This window comes from Gallus gallus, chromosome 20 (assembly GCF_016699485.2).
Source record: "Gallus gallus isolate bGalGal1 chromosome 20, bGalGal1.mat.broiler.GRCg7b, whole genome shotgun sequence".
Lineage (NCBI taxonomy): Eukaryota > Metazoa > Chordata > Aves > Galliformes > Phasianidae > Gallus > Gallus gallus.
The window spans coordinates 3,363,394-3,383,104 of record NC_052551.1 but is presented as its reverse complement, the minus strand read 5'-3'; the positions used below and the strand labels follow the sequence as shown (position 1 = coordinate 3,383,104).

The window sequence follows — 19,711 nt, the reverse complement described above, 5'->3', positions numbered from 1 at the left end:
AGTCTGAATATCTACAACATTGGATATTTTAGGCACTGTGAAGGTACTAGCGCTAAGTGACAGAAAAAGTTGGTAAAAAAGTATTACAGTGGAACAAAGTGATCTCATTTCTCCAACAGTCCTCTATTTCCATAAAAAAATGAAAACATTTTGATCAATAAAATTATATTCCACGAGAAGATCCATACTACGAATTCCTTCCACCCACGTCACTACCACCTTCAATAGAGATTGAAGCAGTCTCTAGGGAGACAGTCACCTTCTGGTATCTTCTCCTAAGATGCACTGAGCATCCTTGTGGTGCAGCTTGGGTAACATTAATAAAGCAGTGTAGTAAATAGCATTTCACTCCATGCATCATGGATGTTCTTAAGCAAATACCACCTTGCACGTGTCAGACACAGCATCACCTCCTGAATCACTGTTAATAAGAGCTGAAACCTCCAGCTTCTGTGTGCTTCAGGACATCAGCAGAATCATTCCCAATCGTCTACACCCAACAGCCTTGAGAAGACTCTTCTGACATGCAACACTATCACAGGATTATTTATGTCCAATGTAAAGCAAGCCAGATGAAGCTGACTGACAGTTAAACTGTTCTGCTGACTACATTAAAAGTATCCATAGCTACCATGCATTACTTCAAGAGCTCACGAAGAGGACTGTATTCAGATGAAGCTTTGATTCAAATACTGGTTTTAGGAAAATGACTGAAATTCATCTCACTTTTACCCATTTCTCCTACTTGAATCTAATATGATCGAAAGAGAAAGGCCCAATAGGACGTCAGACTTTATACACAGTTGACATGGGAGGGAACGTTCATCCAACACAAACTTGCTGTTTTAATACAACCTACCTTTCACTATTAATTCTGCATAATTCGAAACTCCAGACCCACCATCGGAGCGGATGACACATCGGTACTTGCTGATACTGCGCTGCGAGGTGTCAGCAACGCTGACGGTGGCGGAGAAACGCCTGTGGTTGACGACTCGAGTGACCATTAATGCCGTGTCCCTCCCATTCCACTGCTGTGAAGACAGATGGAAACAACACACGTCACGAAGGCATAAAATTATTCATTCCTTGTTACTCTTAGAATTGCTCAGACCTTTGCTAGGTTAGATTTTGTACAAGCACAAGTTCTCAGGAAAAGGCAGCTAGTAATGTCCCTGAAAAATTTACAGGCACTCCGTGTTTTACGAACTAGTGGGCTTAACTGCTCTGATATATTTGTTTAAGTTTTTGTATCTACTTAAATTCTGATATATTTTTGTGCATTTGGTGTGTTATGAATACTGAAAAGGCTGGAGAGTGACAGCTCAGACTATTTGTACAGGGTATATCCAGAAGCTTAGCTAGGACATGAAAATACTACAAATGAATGCATTTTGTACTCTTGTGAAAATGCTATAAATGAACAGATTTTATAAACCTGTCATTTTCAGGCATAAAACTTTGTTTCCAGAACAATTTAAATACATTAGTTGGATGAACAGAAATCTTTATATGTCCAGCATTCCTCAATAAGCCTCTCTCCATCAATGCCACGCAACGTTTTCCCAACTGGAAAAGTGACAGATGATGAATTAACTAGAAATCAGCATAAACACCTGAACTTGGTCTATCTATATCCACTCAGTTGGTCTATTTTATTAGGAGGCTCAAAGGAAAACACAGAGCCATTCTGCCAGTTTCCGGTAATCAATTCTGGGAGGTATTTCCAAGGCTATTTTCATTAAATCCTTCCGTTTAAAAGAATGGATAACTTTCTCCTAATAGTATACAATAACTTTAAGACCAAAAGGCAAATTTTAGGATAACAGCTTTGATAAAGTTAAAATGACTGTTATTTTTACCTAATGCCAACCACATTTCTCACCAACACAATCTTCTTCCCAATATTAATTTTCATTTACACCATTAGTAAACTGATTCCTGCCTGAGTATTTAGATTAGATACTAAATTGTTATTTATAAGTTTATTAAAAAGTCTGAAATCAAGAAAAGTTATTCAACCACCAATACGACAGCAACTATGACAAGGGTCTGCCCCAGATGATGATGCAAGTTTTCTTCTGCTCGTTTGCTTTTTTAAGCTTTCTGTTTGTTCATTTAGTTAGGCACTACCAAAAAAAAAAAAAAAAAAAAAAAGGAACGGAATTCTGCCCTCATAACATTACATTAAAAAACAATTTATGTTTAAATTCGACTGTATGCGAAGTCCTTAAAGAACATTCTTGCTGATAGAGGCCCTTCATCACCAGTCTGAAGTATGAATAAAAGCTGTTGACTGGTTTAATTGTTTTGAAAATGGATGTCAGCTCCATGGCCATATACAGTAAGTACAGGAGCAGAGTCCTTGCTTGGGACATTGGGTGATTCATGGTGTAGCAGCATAGACAATGCACAGAGCTCAACTATCTTAAAAGTCTCTAGAACTCTAGTATAGAACATGGCAATGCTGGGACTCCAGAGAGCCAAGCAATTGAAAGGGTACGAGTAATAACTTTGTCCTTCACTGGGAAACAGCACTCCCACCCTTCCAGCTTGCTAAATGCTCCATTTCTAACTCCAGAACTGAAGATCAGTTAAGTTTGTTACTACATGAATAGCACAACACAGTCTTTGAAGTCCAGTCATGAAAACAGACATGAGGAGAAGGAACTCTTTGGTCATTTAGTGAGCAATCAGAGGAACTTTCTGTTATCAGTGCAGCCAAAGGAAACTGGGACGAAGAAACAAAATGGGTATAAACTGGTTTTGTCTTTTTTTTAACGTACCTTAGGGAATGTTTTCATCTCAACACACTTTCCTCAGCCTTTGTCAACAATATTTTTGGGGGGCAAAAGGAAAGAAGACCAAAAATCAAGCAAAAGGGAGGGATGATTGCATCTGTTCTGCCTTTTCTTTTTTATGAATGAGTGCTTATAGGCGTGCAGATGTATGTTTGGAACTAACACTTTGCTGTAACTGGCCACTTTTTCCATCTCCTGTAGCACAGTTCTGCATTTTACCATCTTGACCTCTGATCTGGAAACAATCTAAGGCAGTTCTCAAAGGATCTTGATAAGCATTTGCCCCACCGCCCAGCTGTCCTCTGTCTACTTCTCTTACTTGAAAAAATTGCATCACTTTACCTGGAGCCAGAGTTTGTCATGCTGGGACCACTTCCCCCCGGCAATGCACTGGAATGTCGCATTCTGTCCCACATTAACCTCCACATTCTGAAGCCGTAAGAAATGAGGTGCTTTTCCTAACAAGAGATGCAAAGAATAGGAAGGGTAGAGCAAGGCAGCAATTGTGTTACACCGACACAGATATCAGCACATAGCAAATCATCCTATCGCTGACAAAGTGATTTAGCAAAATAAAGCTGCCCTTCAGCATTTAACTGTGTGCTGCAGAGCAAGGTGATCTTGCAGAGAACAGGCCAAGCCAATACAAACCTCCAAGCACACCTGAAAACATACACTTACTATCAGATCACAACACACATTCATGGTCACCAAAACAATTTGTTACTCCCTTCTATAAAGAGTAATGGTCCTACAAAGGGCAAAATGAAATCAAATGTTTGAGGTTGCCAAGCATGACTGGCCTAAACAAATCCGTATAAAGAATTTTCTCCTTTTAGTTTTATTGACTATCAAATACATCCTGTAATTGTGGAATAACAATGCCACTGATATCAAATTGTTGATGTTAAATGAAATATTGATGTTACTGATAAGTGCTGTATCGCTGCATCGGTTAACAACACCAACATCTATTTTTCACTGACGATAAATTCAGTATTAGTTCAATTCTAAACGACTGACATCAAAATGCTGATATCACCAATATATTCGGTGACAGTGGAAAAAGATCACCTGGTTATCTTTTTGACTAAGTATCATTTGTTTACCTCTGCAAAAAAATCATAAGAAAATAACTTAAAAAATAGTGAATCTGACACTTCAAAACGAGCTTTGTGCTTGCTGGGCTTCAGAAGAATGTTTGTGCACCAACCAAATACTCTCAGTAAGACACACAGCAGCCTTGTAATACAGTAAGGGTCAGCATTTTTCAACTGTCTCTTTACATTTTTGAGTATAAATAGCCAAAGAATTACATATTTTCAGAGCACACACTAACCCACATATTTCTATTAGAATTAAATAGCTTCAGAAGGATGTAGGCATGTGCGTGCAGGAAGCTTGGCAAATAGACGGTTGTATACTGCAGGCACATGAATAGAGAACAGTTGCCTATATGCTATGTCAGAGGTTTTTATCCACTTCGTGTGCCACATTCTCCACATGCCCAGTTTGCTGACAACTCCAGCAAACAGACTGCTGAAGTACAGTGATTCTGTACTGTCATGCTTTCTGGGGGTGAGTGTCAAAGCTAACTGGAAAACCACCTTTGGGTGACAGGCAGCATGCACTATGTGCTGCTTGCAGGCTACTAGCAGTGACTTCTGCCCGCGTGCACATATGAGCGAGCTCCAAATCAGAAGCTCTGCAGCTCAGGTACATGCACCACAGCAGCACCAAACCCCAGAGCTCAGCTCTGCCCAACTCCCAGGGCCCCGGACTGTCCCACGACTGCAAGTGCTTGTGCCAGTGAGCCTTCAGCATGGTGAAAACTGATTCTCTTTGCGTCCCTTCACAGGATTAAAAAAGGCAATACCATCTAGACCTTTGTGCATCCACATCACTGTGTCATCAGGGCTATTTCCCAGATTAAGAAAAAACGAAAACCAAACCAAACAAAAACCACCTGGCAGTTAAGATCGTCTGCTGTACCACCATCGATGAAGATGAGGGAGAAATTAAAAAATAACACCAATAACTTCAAGTGACGTTCAGGCTCATTCAGAAGCTTCCTCATTCCCGTGCCCTGAGTTTTAACAATTGTAAAATGAAGCCAAGGGGCAAAGTAAGTCTGTACAATGTCACTGCTGACATCTACCCTGGTGGCTGTCACTGCTGAACAGCAAAGACAACGTTGGGAATCAGGCAGAAGTATTTACAAAGACTGCAGAGAACTCGTAGCTCGCAGGGACCTGTGCACACTGCAGGCTGTCAACTGATTCCAAATGCACCGGGTGTGATTTGAGTCATTTCAGCTTTGGGTCACCAAAATCGCATTTAATTTTCAAGAGGAACCTGCATGTACTTGGAGACACAGATTTAAACATCAGTTCTAATACTTCACTAAGCAGGGCTTGGGGTTGGTATATATATTTTTAATCCCGTAACCTTCTTGTCTTTGCCCCACAGTTGGTTTTGTGGCCTCTTTCCCAGTAAAGGGATCAGTCATCACCAAACATGCTGTGGAATGCATGCACATCATTTGGGGGATTTGTTTGGAGGCTGCCAGTTATCAGCAACATCTGGTCAACACAGATTGTAAGTATTTCTTAATGAAGTAAATACACCCAAAGGCCTGAGCAACGAGCACATGGTAAATACAAATATAATTTAGTTAAACTGCAATTAACCATACTGCAGTTATCAGAAATGTCCTGTTAAACTTGAGCAGAGCCGTGTTCCTCACACTGAATGCTTGCTGTTCTTTGAAATAAAATGGGTGACTCTCACCTCATTGGTACACCCCACAGCATTCTGTTGTGAAGGGCTGCTGCTCACTTACTGAAACTAAGGAGCAGTGAAAGGGGCTGTGAAAGCTCTGGCCTGGCAGGGTGGTGGGCTACCTTCCCAAATGACATCAGGCTACCTGGAAACACTGCAGCATCAAAGTACTAAACAAACGTAAATATAATATAATAATAATAATAATAATATAAATAAAAGTATCATCCATGAGTGCAATTTAATCTGCTACATAACAACTAATAATTCAAGCATTAAGAGACATAAATTTATTACAGATTACTTTTAGAAAAATAACATATTTGAAGGAGATATGCCTAAACTCATTAATGAACATGAAAGCTGTTAAAAATCTGTAGAAGTCTGTATGCTCCACATACAATACAGGGATACAAAAGTCCTTGAGCCTCTCTGTGGATGCACAAAGAAACCAAAGAAGTCCACACACAAATGTAGAGGCTTAAGGCCTCTCTAAGCAGGAAAAATATAAGCTGGGCATAGTGCAGCTAAGGTAGAAGAAACAGAACAAATATTTTTGAACAGTGTAATGAACCTGCATTCGTTTCCATCTCTGTGCAAGTCTAAGTGAGATTTATTTTTTAAATAAATCGTGCAGAATCTGAGTGGGTTTAACATTTCTTTTGAGAGATACCTTTAGGATATGTCCTTTACCAAGGAAATATCGAACCAATGTCTTCTTTTCTTAAGTTAACCACACAGGACATTATCAGAAACATTTTGATCTTCTCCTACAGCAGTACAATTCCAAAACAAAACAGAGTTTTATATTCTTGTGACACTTCTACAAAGAGAAGCTTCCACAGACATCCTGGCACAAGTGACAGACTCGGAGCAGCTTTGCCTTTTGCACGAATTGTCAAGTCATTTAATTGCACAAGGCCTACTGTCCTTAGTTGTTTTGGGGGATATCAAAACAGAAGAGATTTTAGAGTCGGCTGAATTGGGTAAGTCACAGCTTTAGCCTGCAAAGCGCAGTATAGTGACTGCAAAGGTTGGTACATAACACATTGAGACGGTTAGAAAAACAAAGAATACTCACTGCATGGATGGGCAAGAACTCTGACTTCATCCACAGCTATGTACCCTGGGTGTCCTTTCAAAGAGACGGATTCAAATATCACCTGAAATACAAAGAAAAGGTTTCCTTAAAATGAAAAACTGCACTAGTCATTTGGCCAGCCACCACATTCCACTTATTCCAATGTCTGATACATTCAAGGCATTTTATCATTAATAACAAAGGGTACCTATGCAATACAGCGTGAAGACACACATCAAAGACTGAAAATCTATTTGATCCAGAAAACAAAAAGGTAGAGCAATATTAATTAGGATTAATGAGAACTATCTACTACTTCCATTTGGAAGAGCAAAGAAATACCCCGTGTTGACGCACACACTGTATTCACTTTTCACACCATTCCGAGAACATGAGATGTGTAATCATTTGGCATCTTATTCCAATTAGCATGCCTTAGAAAGCTGGAGAATGCCACTCGTGAGATAATTATTTCACTGAATCAATAACACTGCATGGATTCTTTTGGAGAAAACCTTTTGCATTGTCACATGCATGCCACTGAACTACCAGAAAGCAATAAATGAGCAACAGATGACCTGGATTCTAATGACTGGAATGAAATAATATTCTCCCAGAAATAACAAAGTTGCTTCTGCATTTCCCTGGATTGAACCAGAAGACAATTTCTGAGTATGTAAAAATGCAGTATTTCTCTATGTTAATGGTACACTACTTGGTCCTATTTTATTTATGCATTTAGACAATGAAAGTGGCCCACTAATTTGAGACTGATTACACATATGTGCAATTACTTCTGATTTGAAGCATTCTGTAAATACAATACACAGCTTGTGTGCAAAGAGTTCAGGGCAGGGCAAGGGGACCCTAGGAGACTGGTAAAATTCCAGCTAAGCTAACTATTACCAAATAAGCAAAATAAAATTCAGGAGAAAAATAGTATTAAATGCTGTGAATTTTACTCAAACAACATTTAAAGGACAGTGGGACATAAGAAACAGGAAACTTGGCGATGTTGAGTTGGAAAGGAAAGAAGAAAAATGCAGACTGATTATTTAACATCGAATATGATAACGTCACCTCTCGAGTTACTGATGGTCTTCTCAGAGGAAAGGAATGAAGTGCGATCCTTAACTCTATGGGTAGAGATGAAGTGAATGCTGTCCCCAGCATTTGAAAGAGATGTCCCCAGTTTTGTTTTCTCTTGCTACTGCGACAGCCACACTCTAACATGGGGCTGTGAGCAACCTGGTCTAGTGGGAGGTGTCCCTGCCTACAGCAGGGGGTTGGAACGAGGTGATCTTAAAGGTCCCCCCCCAGTCCAAACCATTCTATGACACTATGATTTTTGCATGAGTTTGCAGTAGTGCTTTCAAGGACAGAGCTAATTAATGTCTTCAGCTGGCACAGTTACTACTATTGCAGCAGCATTCAAATGCAGTTACTCTTTTTGCAAGATAATTCGTGACTACCAAAATCATCACCGGAACACCACGAAGTCTGTTAACTACTTAAAGCCAGTCTTCAACACCGCTAGTTCCACTTTAAGTAAAAGCTGGCATTCCTGGCCTGGCACTGTTGAGCCTTTTCTTCATCTCCTGCATCAGAAGATTTAACACAACAAAAGATTCAACTTCCTGAATGCTGATCACCAGACCATCAGGCTACAAAAGTAGAGCGGCATGTACTTCATAATCAATTTGCCATTAATCATTTTGCTTTGCGTTTGGGCTTCCATAATTTAGTTTCTACTTATGACATCTTAAGATCTGCTCCCTCAGTTCAAAGCATTCCTAGTGGGAGCACTCCTGAAATAAGCCCTTTAGAAAAATGTCATGATAAAAACAGGTAGAATACAAAAGTAAAGGGGAAAAGACAAACTAAGAAAAGCTCAGGTGCTTGCAATACAGAGAAGCAGAGTTCTGCAGCAGATGAAAGTGGGTAAAAAATAGGTTGTCTGAGGGATAAGAAGAGGAAGGAAATATCTGGAAGATGATCAAACCATCAACAAATGTTTCCTGTGTTCAAGAGTTTCAATACTTTCTAGGACTGTATAAAAAAGGGAATATAATGCGTGTCCTTAGTATGGAAATGACAATTTATTTGATAAATGAAAAGTCATTCATGATAAAAATTGCACTTATTGGTAAGGTCACACAGCAACTGCTGTGACTCCTTTCAGACTAGGATTAAACTGCACCTTTATAGCTACCAAACCTTACTTTGGTTATGCATTTGTGAGAAGTTATAAGCTTTGCTGAATTACTGCATCAATTTCCTGAAAGCCAAGAACTTGGAGAGGAAAATTCCCCACTTCTTTAAGGTAAAAACACACACATGGTGAACTGCCTTCTGTTAATTACTGACATGGCTCAATGTCTTTAATAGAGCACAAAATAACCTAAACCTAGAGTCACTAGCAACTGCGTCAGCTCCTAAAAAGACCATGGATTTAATCTGCGCATTGGTGCCAAAATCACTGACAGGAGTGGAGGGTCCCTCTCGATTCGCACTGTTTTGTTTGGACAGAGTATTTTATTATGTGTTTCACTCTACACTCAGATCTCTTTATTTCCCAGTTCAGATTTTCACACTGTTGCCCTTTTATGCAGTTTTGCACCACCTCAGCCCTGTCAGAGTGAGCAGAGCAGAAGCACCTGGGTTTTCTGGATACAGGGAACTGAGATCCAGCAGTGAGGAATAGGCAGAAATCCATGCTTATAGGTGGCACAGTTTGGCATTCTTATATGCTCCTGAGAACTGCAAAGACTGAGTTTCATTTCAGGTTTCCTTACCCATAAACAGTCCCACATTTCACTGCTGCTGTCTACCAGCAATGTCTGTGTTAGCAATGTAGCCTGGCTCATCTGTTGTGGTACGACAGTTTTCTTCAGGCATGGATCAATACCATTCTTTGCTGTACATCACAACACCCCTTCCTGGCAGACTGTAGTGCTGCGCTCTCCATTCGGTTCATCCTTCTGGCATGCAGCAATTCAAGAGTACACGTCTTACCTTTCTCCAAGGGCTATTACAGCTTTTTCTCACTACACTAAAAACGCACTCAGACTGGGAATCCAGGCACGACTGACTCTTGGGCAGAACTGACAAACCTCCACCACCCTCACACCAACACCTCAGCAGAGTGCTTCTGGATGTGGGTGACTCATACAACCCTTGTGCAGAACTGTCAGACCCAAACCACGACCCTCTGGCAACAGGCCTGGCACTAGAGATGCTACTCGCATCTCCAAAGCTCCAAGCACTCGTCAAAACCTGCACCCAGGGCAGATGGCTTCAGATTTATATGCCTGACTGAATTCTCAATGCACACAGCAATTCCTGATGGTGCCATTGTCGTGCATTAAGAGAATAATCCACATTTTGCCTGACACGGATTTCATTATTTAGGAGAATTTTTTTAGGAGATTTACTTATTTTTTTCCCTGCGTTGCCCTGTGCTTTTGAAATACAGAACATGCTTTCAGGCCTCTTGTGCACAAATTGTTCTCCAGGCATGCAGTTTTGATTTAAAGCTGACAAATAACACTCTTACAGCATAATCGAGATGGTGAGCGTAAAAGGAGATGTTCCCTAGGCATTGGTACACACAAGCTTTTTGTCACCCTGCCACCTCTGGGCTCCTTTAGCTACAGGTGTTACGATGTCAAACAGTAATTCTGATAAACTTCCACGACTGCATTTCCCCCTCACTTCTGAGAGCTTGAAGTTTTCTTTCTTTTTTCTTATATTTTTTTCTCTTTTACCTTAATTAAACAGAGAGAGTCACTGGATTGCAGAAACTGATGCACAAAATTAGGGACCAATGACAGAGCAGCCTATCAGATCCCCCCCACAACGTGTGGGAAAGACCCTCGCATTTTAAAAGCCATACTTTAGCAGAAGGAAACTGGAACCTTTTCCATCAAAAAGGTGAGGCTGAGGAGAGGGGGAGAAAAAGGGAGAAGAGTGTTTGCAATTTCTGGGCAGGAACCACTCCCAGGCAGTCACTGCTGCCTTTCGGCTCCTCGTTTTTGCGGAGCAGTGCAAAATTCTTCTTTGATTTAAAGGATTTTCTTTCTCAGGAAAAGCAAAGCTGACCTCTAAAAAGACTTGCAAAAGATGTAATAAGGTTCAGGAAGTCTGGTATTGGTATATCTAACAGTTGGATCTCTTAGATTGAGATCAGACTGTCTTTTCCAGGTTTTTCAAGCACTGATTACCTGGGTGAAAGATCATTTCTGTTATCTCTGTACAGCACCTACTACGAAGCAGATTCTGGTTGATGTTAATATGAAAGTAGTATCGATCACTTTAATATGATTTCAGAGCAAGTGACAAGTTGTGCACAGCCCTTAAAACACCACTTTCAGTGCATTTGCATCTCTTTATCCCATACTCCCCCTCACCGTGTACAGTGCGCTCTTATCTATTCTGCTGAAATCCTCTGCTCCTTTTCGGAGGCAGAACATTAAAGTGTTCTACTTTAGCTCAGATTTTATAGACCTACTACCCAGTTATTAAAAAAAACCTTTTCTTCCTACTGTTTTCTATCCGTCGAGCATTCATTGCCTTTTCATAGTTTCTTTTACTGTAATTCCCATCTCACTCATGCTTTCCTTTTTTTTTTTCCACTATAATATGTATTTCTCCTTTTCCTGCAAGGTGTAGGGTGCAATTACCTCCCAGGCACTATTTTTTTTTTTCCCTTGAATATAAAAAGATAAAAATCTGAAGATAAGAGTCCTCATGTCTTCACTGCTTAACAAGAAGTACATGAATCCATTGTGTGCATGGGAAGTGCCAATCCAAGTCTGTTTACATGCATATTTCATGATGTACAAGTGGGTTCTAAATTTCCAATAATTTACTTCATCTGTCCAGCTTTTTCTCTGTGACCTGAGAACATCTGAAGAAAAAGGGTGAGAAGAATTACGTCAAGATGTCTCTCTCATCTCTTGCTATAAAACTGCTATATGAAAACTCTATCTGATACAAAAAGATGTGGGGAAAAAAACTCTATTTAACTTTCAGAAGGCTTACTGCTAATAACAGCTCATAGCTCACACCCAGCCAGACGCTCAAAGGAAAAAGAGAGATAAACACTGCAAACTCATACCTGATAAAAATGTGGCCAGAACGTACTGATGGCAAGTTCTGCCTTCACCCATCCTTCTGTAACAACCCCTGAGACATTCCATATGGGATTGCCCTGTGGTCCTCCATTCACTTTCACGTAGACATTCAGAGAGCCAGGACTCGAGCGATCTCTGCTGGATAAGTAATAATGGAAGTCGATGCAATGTGTGTCATTTTCCTTCAACGTGGGCAAAAGTAAGTGAGCTTTCTGCCCGGATGCCCGTCCAGAGCTGTTCACCATCATGAAGGAGCCTATACACAGACATGGGAAAAAAGAATGAATACAAGATATCTGCTGAGCTCTTTCAGTTAAAGCAGTTTCCTTAGAAAAGCCAGTGATTCCTTTAGAAGCCAGCAAACAAAACAGTTCCTCCCAAGAACTCAAACTAGCTATTTTATGCTAGTTGTTAGGTAACAGAAAAGAAAGGAGATCGAAATTACGGGGTATAAATACAAATAGATTCATGGCCAGCTATAACCGCCTTAATTAGATAACTTAAAAATTAAAAATACAACTTTGCTTTTATTGTTTTATAACACTGCAATAAAAGAGTCGCTCTAAACAAAATCATATTTACCCTTCAAGAAGCCACAGGGCTCTCCTACAGCGTACAGCCCCAGATATATACTTTGCAAAGGCACACTGAATACAAAAGACGACTACAAAAGATCACATTCTCAGCTGGCATTAGCCTGCACTGTTCCTACCAACTCTGTGCCAATCTATACCCGGGAAGCCTGCATCTTGGTGGTACAAGCTTTGGAAAGTGGCAAGGTGTTAAGAAAACACAGTGTTCAGAGCCTAGATGTATTAGGCTTGTTAGCACCACAGCAACATCTCAACTGGCAATATGGCAACAAGGACAATTACACTTCTAGGAGGGAAGGACTGGCTGAATTTTAGGAGGGAAATCTATACTAAGGCAATTTATGAGTTTGTTAACCCTGAAGCTTGCATCATATTAACCATGGCACTGGATGTTGAACTCGTGTTTTGATTCATCAAGCAGTTATTTTACAGCACATTGTGTCTCAACTCATCTCTTTACAGATGCATCAAGGTGACAAATGTTAGCAATAAGGAAAAACATTATGAGAGTTATTTGATTCAATTCTGTTTAAGGGATCTGCTTTATGTGTGCGCAGACACTCACAGAAAAAGCTGAAGAAAATACCAGGATCCACGGGAAAAAATCTATGTGTCAGCAGCTAGGCATAATAATTTTTAATCCAATGCAGCCTTCTTGACATTCGGAGTCCTGCTGCAGCTGCCAAGTCATGCTACAAATGTATTCCTCTACTGACCTCCTGGAGCTCACAGAACATTGCGTTTGAAAAGCCTTGCCTCACTTCTAACCTATCGACTTCCCCAGTTCCATGCCATAGCAGTTTGACAGACACTCAGATGAGCCAGATAAACGTTCTGATCAATTCTGTCCAGTGGACAGCCATACATATTCTGATGTTTTTTTTAATCCACTTTCTCACACAAAACTGCGTTGGGTGGGTTTTATTTTTTTTCTGTTTATGTGATATACATATATATACATTTTGTAAAGGACTGAAAAGCATGGAGATAGAAGAAAGTGCATCCTTTACAAGAAATCACACACACTCCCGAGACCTTGGAAGACTCAAGCACAGCTGGGATGAGGCTGGACAAGAAGAAAAGCTACAGTCAAGGCGCTCTCTGGCAATCCAATCTTTCATTTGGATTGGTTGAAAATCACAATGGACCCAAATCAAGAAATTCCAGATTCACAGCAAACAGCTCAAGAAACAGAAGAGCTGAATCCAAACTTTTAATGTTTTCTCTACTCATCAAAGTCCGTAAGGTGAGGCTTTGACAAATGCTCTCTGTTGATATACTCCTGTTCTCAGTCAACCACAAAATCCCTTCGTCGGTTAAATGAGAGATTTCACTGAGTGCTGCAGTAATCTTCTAATCCACTCAAATAAACCATAATTGTGACAGTCTGAGATTTGGGCTCAGACTGCATGACCTGGGATAGTTTATTACCAGGAAGCACAGTTACCAACAGGCTTGGCAAGGCAGCACAGCTGCTGGTTAAGGCAGCAATGTGGAGATCTGATGGGCTGGTTTCTAAGTCTAAGACATTCACTTCTATGACCTCCGTCTGTATGCGTAGACTGCCTGACCTTCCTGTGTAAATCAAGTAAGAACCCCAGTAAAATCTACAACTGAGAATCAGAGACAAAAGTCACTGTATAACTGCTGAATAACAGAAGGGTTTTGTTGTTGTTGTGGCTGCTGCAAAATGCTCCGCCTGCAGCATTTTGGTGACATTTTGGGAAACAGTACAAAATCTGATGAGGACAAATTTGCCAGATGTAAGATATGGGGGTGATGGAAATTCAGTAAAGAAATTCAGAGGTCATTCATTACTGCTCCACCTCCCGTGTGTCTTCCTCAACCTTTCGCACTTCTGTATTTGGATAATAGATGGATCCCTGCCCTAAAGATCTACTCCGAGGCTGTACAGTGCCTAACACAATGGGGTCTCGAACTGCACTACATTAGGTAAGCGTTTCAATGATAGACAGACTTCGGGAGGACTTCACTTTCACGGATCTACGTATAAAAATAATGAGCATTCCTCTGGGAGAAAAACACCAGCTTTTATAAAACGTTCAAAGCAATAATTACAACTTTATTTTTTGACACCCACAAAAATGAATCATATCCTATTTGCAGTACAACAATGGCCTTTTGTGCAACTGCTGAGAGTTCTAGGGAGAGTACAGCGCCTGTTCATAGTGACTGACACAACGTGAGCGAGCCAAATATCCATCGACCAAAAAACACTTAACAAAATAATTAGCCTTCGTTACGGGAGAACAGCCTCACAAAAAAAATATTGCCGTTTGCATGTTATTCACAGCATCAGTTCTAACTTATGGATGCCTTAAAAACAAATGGCCACACCCCACATCATGCATGGAGATACAGGAGAAAACACTCTGAAATCGGAACAGTCTCCAGTAAAGCCCTGAGGAGAGGTACTGTTTTACATTGTAGTGAAGATAGGTACTGATTTACATGATAGTGAAAAATCATTTCCACTTACAGTGCCGCCTGTGTCAGAGAAAAGTGCTCCCATCCTTAAATGTGCCACCTGGAGTCCCTACCTGCCCTTCCTTCCACACAGACCTCAGATGGCAGCTGCCACAGGAAGGCCTTTTCCTGCCAGGTCAAGTTGGTGCACAACACCCCATGCCTTCCCTTAGGAGGGGATATTATTAAACTAAAGCTTCACCCATGCCGTAACTGATAGTGGGTACAAGAAAGCTTCTATCTCGCAAGATCTTGCTGTTGTGAATAACTTATACCCTGCACCACAAATTGCCCTCCAAACAAACCTACGCGATTGTCATGGTTTTCCTTCTCGCGCTGTGAACCTGAATGCATATCCCATCCCCTACCCTCAAGGACCTTCCAAAGGTTGCTCTGTGTGCTCCCGGACCAACAGCTGGGATGCACTGACTACATGTCCATGTCGGTGAAGCTTTTCTGAGCAGTACGCGTTGCTCACCAAAAGCTCTGAGATCACTACAACTGCTTCCAGCAGCAATAAGTAAGTAAATATAGAAATAAACATATAAAGTTCAAAACAGCCTTTAAAGGACAAGCGTGTTTTGCCTTTTTAGCTGTAATAAAAACTGACACATTGTGATCCAGAGTCTGACAGCCTTCTTTAGCGTGAGCACGGAATTGAAGCTGATGGGACTCCTTTTGAATTTAAGGGCCTGTATGTGCAAATAGAAGAGGTACAAGCGGGTCTGGCACCAACAAACCATTTGTCACATTTCTCACTCATATAAAGCACTAGGGAATGCATTAACATGTCACAAACAGAATTATTGATCAGTGAATGACTGAAAACCTACTTCACTTTCTCCTCGCATGAATTTGTATAAAACAAAAGATTCCTTGAAGAAACTCTGATTTAGACTGACTTTGAACGGTAATGATAGAAAAAACATCGAGTGCTGTTTTCTTTACCTCCATCTGGAAAGTTCAAATGTCACCAACTAGACACTGAAATGGAAAAGAAAGTTTGGAGAGAAGAAATAATCTCTGCTGTGTGAAAGCTGTTGGGTTTTTCTATTTTTATTGGGCACAGAAGTACATGCTCATTAAAGCAGCTGAATATCAGGTCAATTAAATTTAGTGCTCTTGAACCAACAGGTTACATTAATTAATATCTTGCTGGCTTTGCCACCTTCCTGAATAGCTAAAACTGAATGTGCTGCGTTCAGATCAGTCAAAAGCATGGAGAAAAGAAAGATGGTAAATAAATTCATTTTTAAAAATCCATTCAAATGACAGTGAACATAAAAAGGCACTCTCTTACAGTTATTAAACATACCACTGAAAATTGGGGAATTAAACCATGAAGTGCTCTCTAGCTGGCCATAAATTTCAATTTTTCCCCTGCTTGGTGCATAATGATGCCTTGATAAGCTTCCTATTATTGATGCATCTGCAACATATACCCTCCTTTTGAGCTGAAATGCTGCTCTGTAGCAGATGGTGGCTATTGTGTTTACACATCAGCACTTTATGATTGCATTTTCTCACGTCTGCAGTAGAAAGAAAGCCATAATTGAGTTTTTAATGGCTTTGCACATTGTTCATTAAGATTACATGAGTGTGTTCTGACAAATGACAGCTGAAGAAATGAGCCACTGAGAACCCCTCACGATCACCAGACAGACCTCAGCTGATGCTCTTTCACTGCTGCCTTTGAAGAACTGCGCTGTTTAAAAGTAAAATTACAGCAACCATTAAAGACTGAATGTAAACTTGAAAAGAAAACTGTCAAAATGCTCAACTGCAAAAAGAGCCTTCTTAAACCCTGAGAACCCAAATCAAGTGCAGAACTTTCTTCTAACAGCAAACTCCTTCACCCAGTACATCAATCTGCTTTCCAGCAGCTCCATCACAGCACAGGCACTTTTTTTTTCAGACGCAGTGCTGCTGGTTTCCAAAGAACAACTCTACCCTCATAAAGGAAGGGCCTGACATCTGACCCTGTTAGCATGGAACAACGCAACCTGGAATTATTTCAGTTGGAAGGGGCCTTAGGTCATATCTAGTCCAATTCCATGCTCAGAGCAGGGTCATCTCTTTTCCCCACTGACTCTCTAAAGCCTCCCAGATGGTCCAGTCCTTCTGGGTAACCTGCTCCAGTACTTGGCTGCCCTCATGGTTTTTCTTGTCACCCCTATAACCTCTCATTTCAGCCCATGCCCCTTGTCTCCCACCCTCCAGACACTCAGTGCAGTAATGAGCCTACCCCATCCTGCAGGCACTGAGGTGTTGCTCCCAGGACTCCCCAAATCCTTCCTGCCCAGCCTGAACAATCTCATCACTCCTCGGCCTCTTCTCCCTGGGTGCTGGTACCAGCCCTGACCACTCGGTGGCCTTCACTTTCCTTGCTCCCTTTCATCAGTGTCTCTGATGTTGGAGCACCCAAAATTGGGCACAATATGCTAAACACAATCTAATGAGTGGCAAACAAGGAAGGACCACTTCTATTTGTCTGCTTGCTAGGTCCCTGTTAATACAGCCCAGGACGCCACTAGCAGTCAGAGCACGCTGATGGCTTATATTCAGGCTGCCCTCTACCTGACTAGTCCATGTCCAATTTCATAGTACTTCTTTCAGCCTGCCTCTGCTCCTCCAGGTGGTGGTCCTACCCTTGACTGTATCAACTGTTCCCATAGTTTGATGCCAAACTAGAGTTGCCACCAACTGCTGCCAGCCAACCAGCATGCACCTCCCCAGCTGCCACCACCAACCCGGACCGTAACAACACCCTGACCTGGAAACACATGAAGCTCTGTCCTGACTCTGGTCTCCACAGTTTCATAGCACTTCTTCTGCAGTTGAATTACAGGACCAAGAGAGCTCTGAGAAAGATGCTTATTAAAACCGTAGAAGCAATCTACATCACTCATTTTAAACTATATATATTAGTGAATGACTATACATCTCCATGGTTTTCAGTTGAGACATGAGAAGTCTGTTATTACAAATCCCTAACATACACACACATAAAGCTGTCCTGCCACATAGTCTTTGTGGGTGGATACCAAGGTGAAGAGCAGTTTATGGTTAAGAACAAAGTTATTGAGAGTAATCTTAATTACAGCTGCAGGTGAGATTTCTCACCATCCTTGCAAGGTTGTTATGTCACAGGGCACAGACCTGAGGGGGTACCCCTGGTAAGCTCTATTGAGGAAATGAGTTTGCTGATAGCCTTTGCTTATTACCTGTGCACCTTTTGAGCACTCTGTCTCTTCCACTGCAGCCTTACCTCTTTTCAGGAAGAGTCCTCTCAAAACACTTTCTGGAACTCCTTTGCATTTGAAAGTCATTTTAACAATTTTTTACTTCTTGAAAGTATTCCAACAGACTGCTGAGGTGCGACTTTCCAACAATATTCTTTCCCAGTACTTCAGTCACAGTGGATTAGGGTCAAAGCCAGCTCATTATCTCATAAAATGACTTGGAAGTCCACAAGCAGTGGTGTTTTTATGGGACAGATGAAGCAGGAGGCACCACACAAGCCAGCTAAGGAAGGTCATCTCTCCCAGTAAGGCTCCCCAGTATCATGCACTTGCACAGCTTTGGGCAAGGCACATTCCTAACACCGTTAGTCAGTCTGAATGCCATAGAACAGCTTTTGAAGAGCACCAACAGTGAGTGTGAAAAAGGTAAAAAAAAGTATTTCCATATAATTGCTTTAAGTTAAAACCACAAAATTCATAGTTCTTACTTTACAAAAAGTTACTGTTGCCCACCTGCTTCAGACTTTCCACATTTTTCTATCCCTGCCCTTCATAGTCACGTGTAACAGCTGAAGAAGGCTCAGAAATCTCTTCTCCTGACTGATGAACCACAGACAGCAGCGCTTGTACAAACTCAGAATTAAGCAAGGCGTATCTCATAGCTGCTATCCCTTTTTCAAATATTAGGACAAAATCAGACCCGTGGGTTTTATCTCTCAAATGTGGGCCACACTGAATTAATCTGCCATGGAGTCAGAAGAGCTTGATTCACAGATAAATAGGAATATAAACTGCAAGTTCAGTCCCATATAATTCATGAGGACAATTCATTCACTTGGGAAACTGTTGGATAATAGGAAAATATTTTTTAAAGAGACAGCCTTTATTTGCAAAGACATTTTCTTCTGGAAATTTATGTCATGAAAAGAATTATGTTGCTGGGGTTTTTTATAAGATAAATCTTCTCTGGAAACAAGACTGATTACATATTGCTTTAGCGACTGCAAATATTTGCTGTACTGATTTAAAGGAAGTGAAGATTGTGGCACTGCCGCCTCACCGACCTTTCTGAAGCAGTAGGTGTGTAGCAAATAAGTGAGAGCCTACTTTGCACGATTCATAGTTTCTCTGGGAAAGGGGATGTTTGCCATTCTTCTGTTTTAAACAAAACCAGATAATTACAGGACAGTAGTCAGAACTAGGGAACTTTTCTTCTTTATATGCTTTTTTTCCATTTCGTGTTTAGGAAGGGCCCCTGTATGTTAAAGGAATGCTCCTTTAACCTTGCAAAAATATTTAAATCAAGTGGAAATACATTTCTCACTGCTCTGTTGTTGTTCTAACATAATGCATATCTGTTGTTCTTGTTCACATAATTGTATGATGTTTACCAAGCACAGCCAAGGACAGAGATTGACATACTTGCAATGAAAAGACAGCATGCAGGATTCAGGTTCTGACTGCATAATTTCCTCGGAGACAAATAGGGATTTTTTTCATTGGCCTGAAGAAAATTAAACTGTAATGTGAAGGCACAACTTTTACAGAAACAGCCATGAAAAGAAGCACTTGGAGGAGTAACAGGATCTCA

General features: G+C 40.9%; 1 protein-coding gene across 8 annotated transcripts in view; it reads right to left on the bottom strand.

Moving 5' to 3' along the window:
* PTPRT (protein tyrosine phosphatase, receptor type T) overlaps positions 1-19,711 on the bottom strand; it is a 432,923-nt gene that overhangs the window by 256,976 nt on the left and 156,236 nt on the right. For all 8 annotated transcript variants that reach the window (XM_004946992.5, XM_040650803.2, XM_040650804.2 and 5 more), the window contains exons 3-6: positions 11,783-12,054; positions 6,664-6,745; positions 3,144-3,259; positions 860-1,034 (exon numbers count right to left, since the gene is read on the bottom strand). In XM_004946992.5, the coding sequence (XP_004947049.1) occupies positions 860-1,034; positions 3,144-3,259; positions 6,664-6,745; positions 11,783-12,054 (645 nt within the window). The remainder of the gene's footprint in view (positions 1-859; positions 1,035-3,143; positions 3,260-6,663; positions 6,746-11,782; positions 12,055-19,711) is intronic.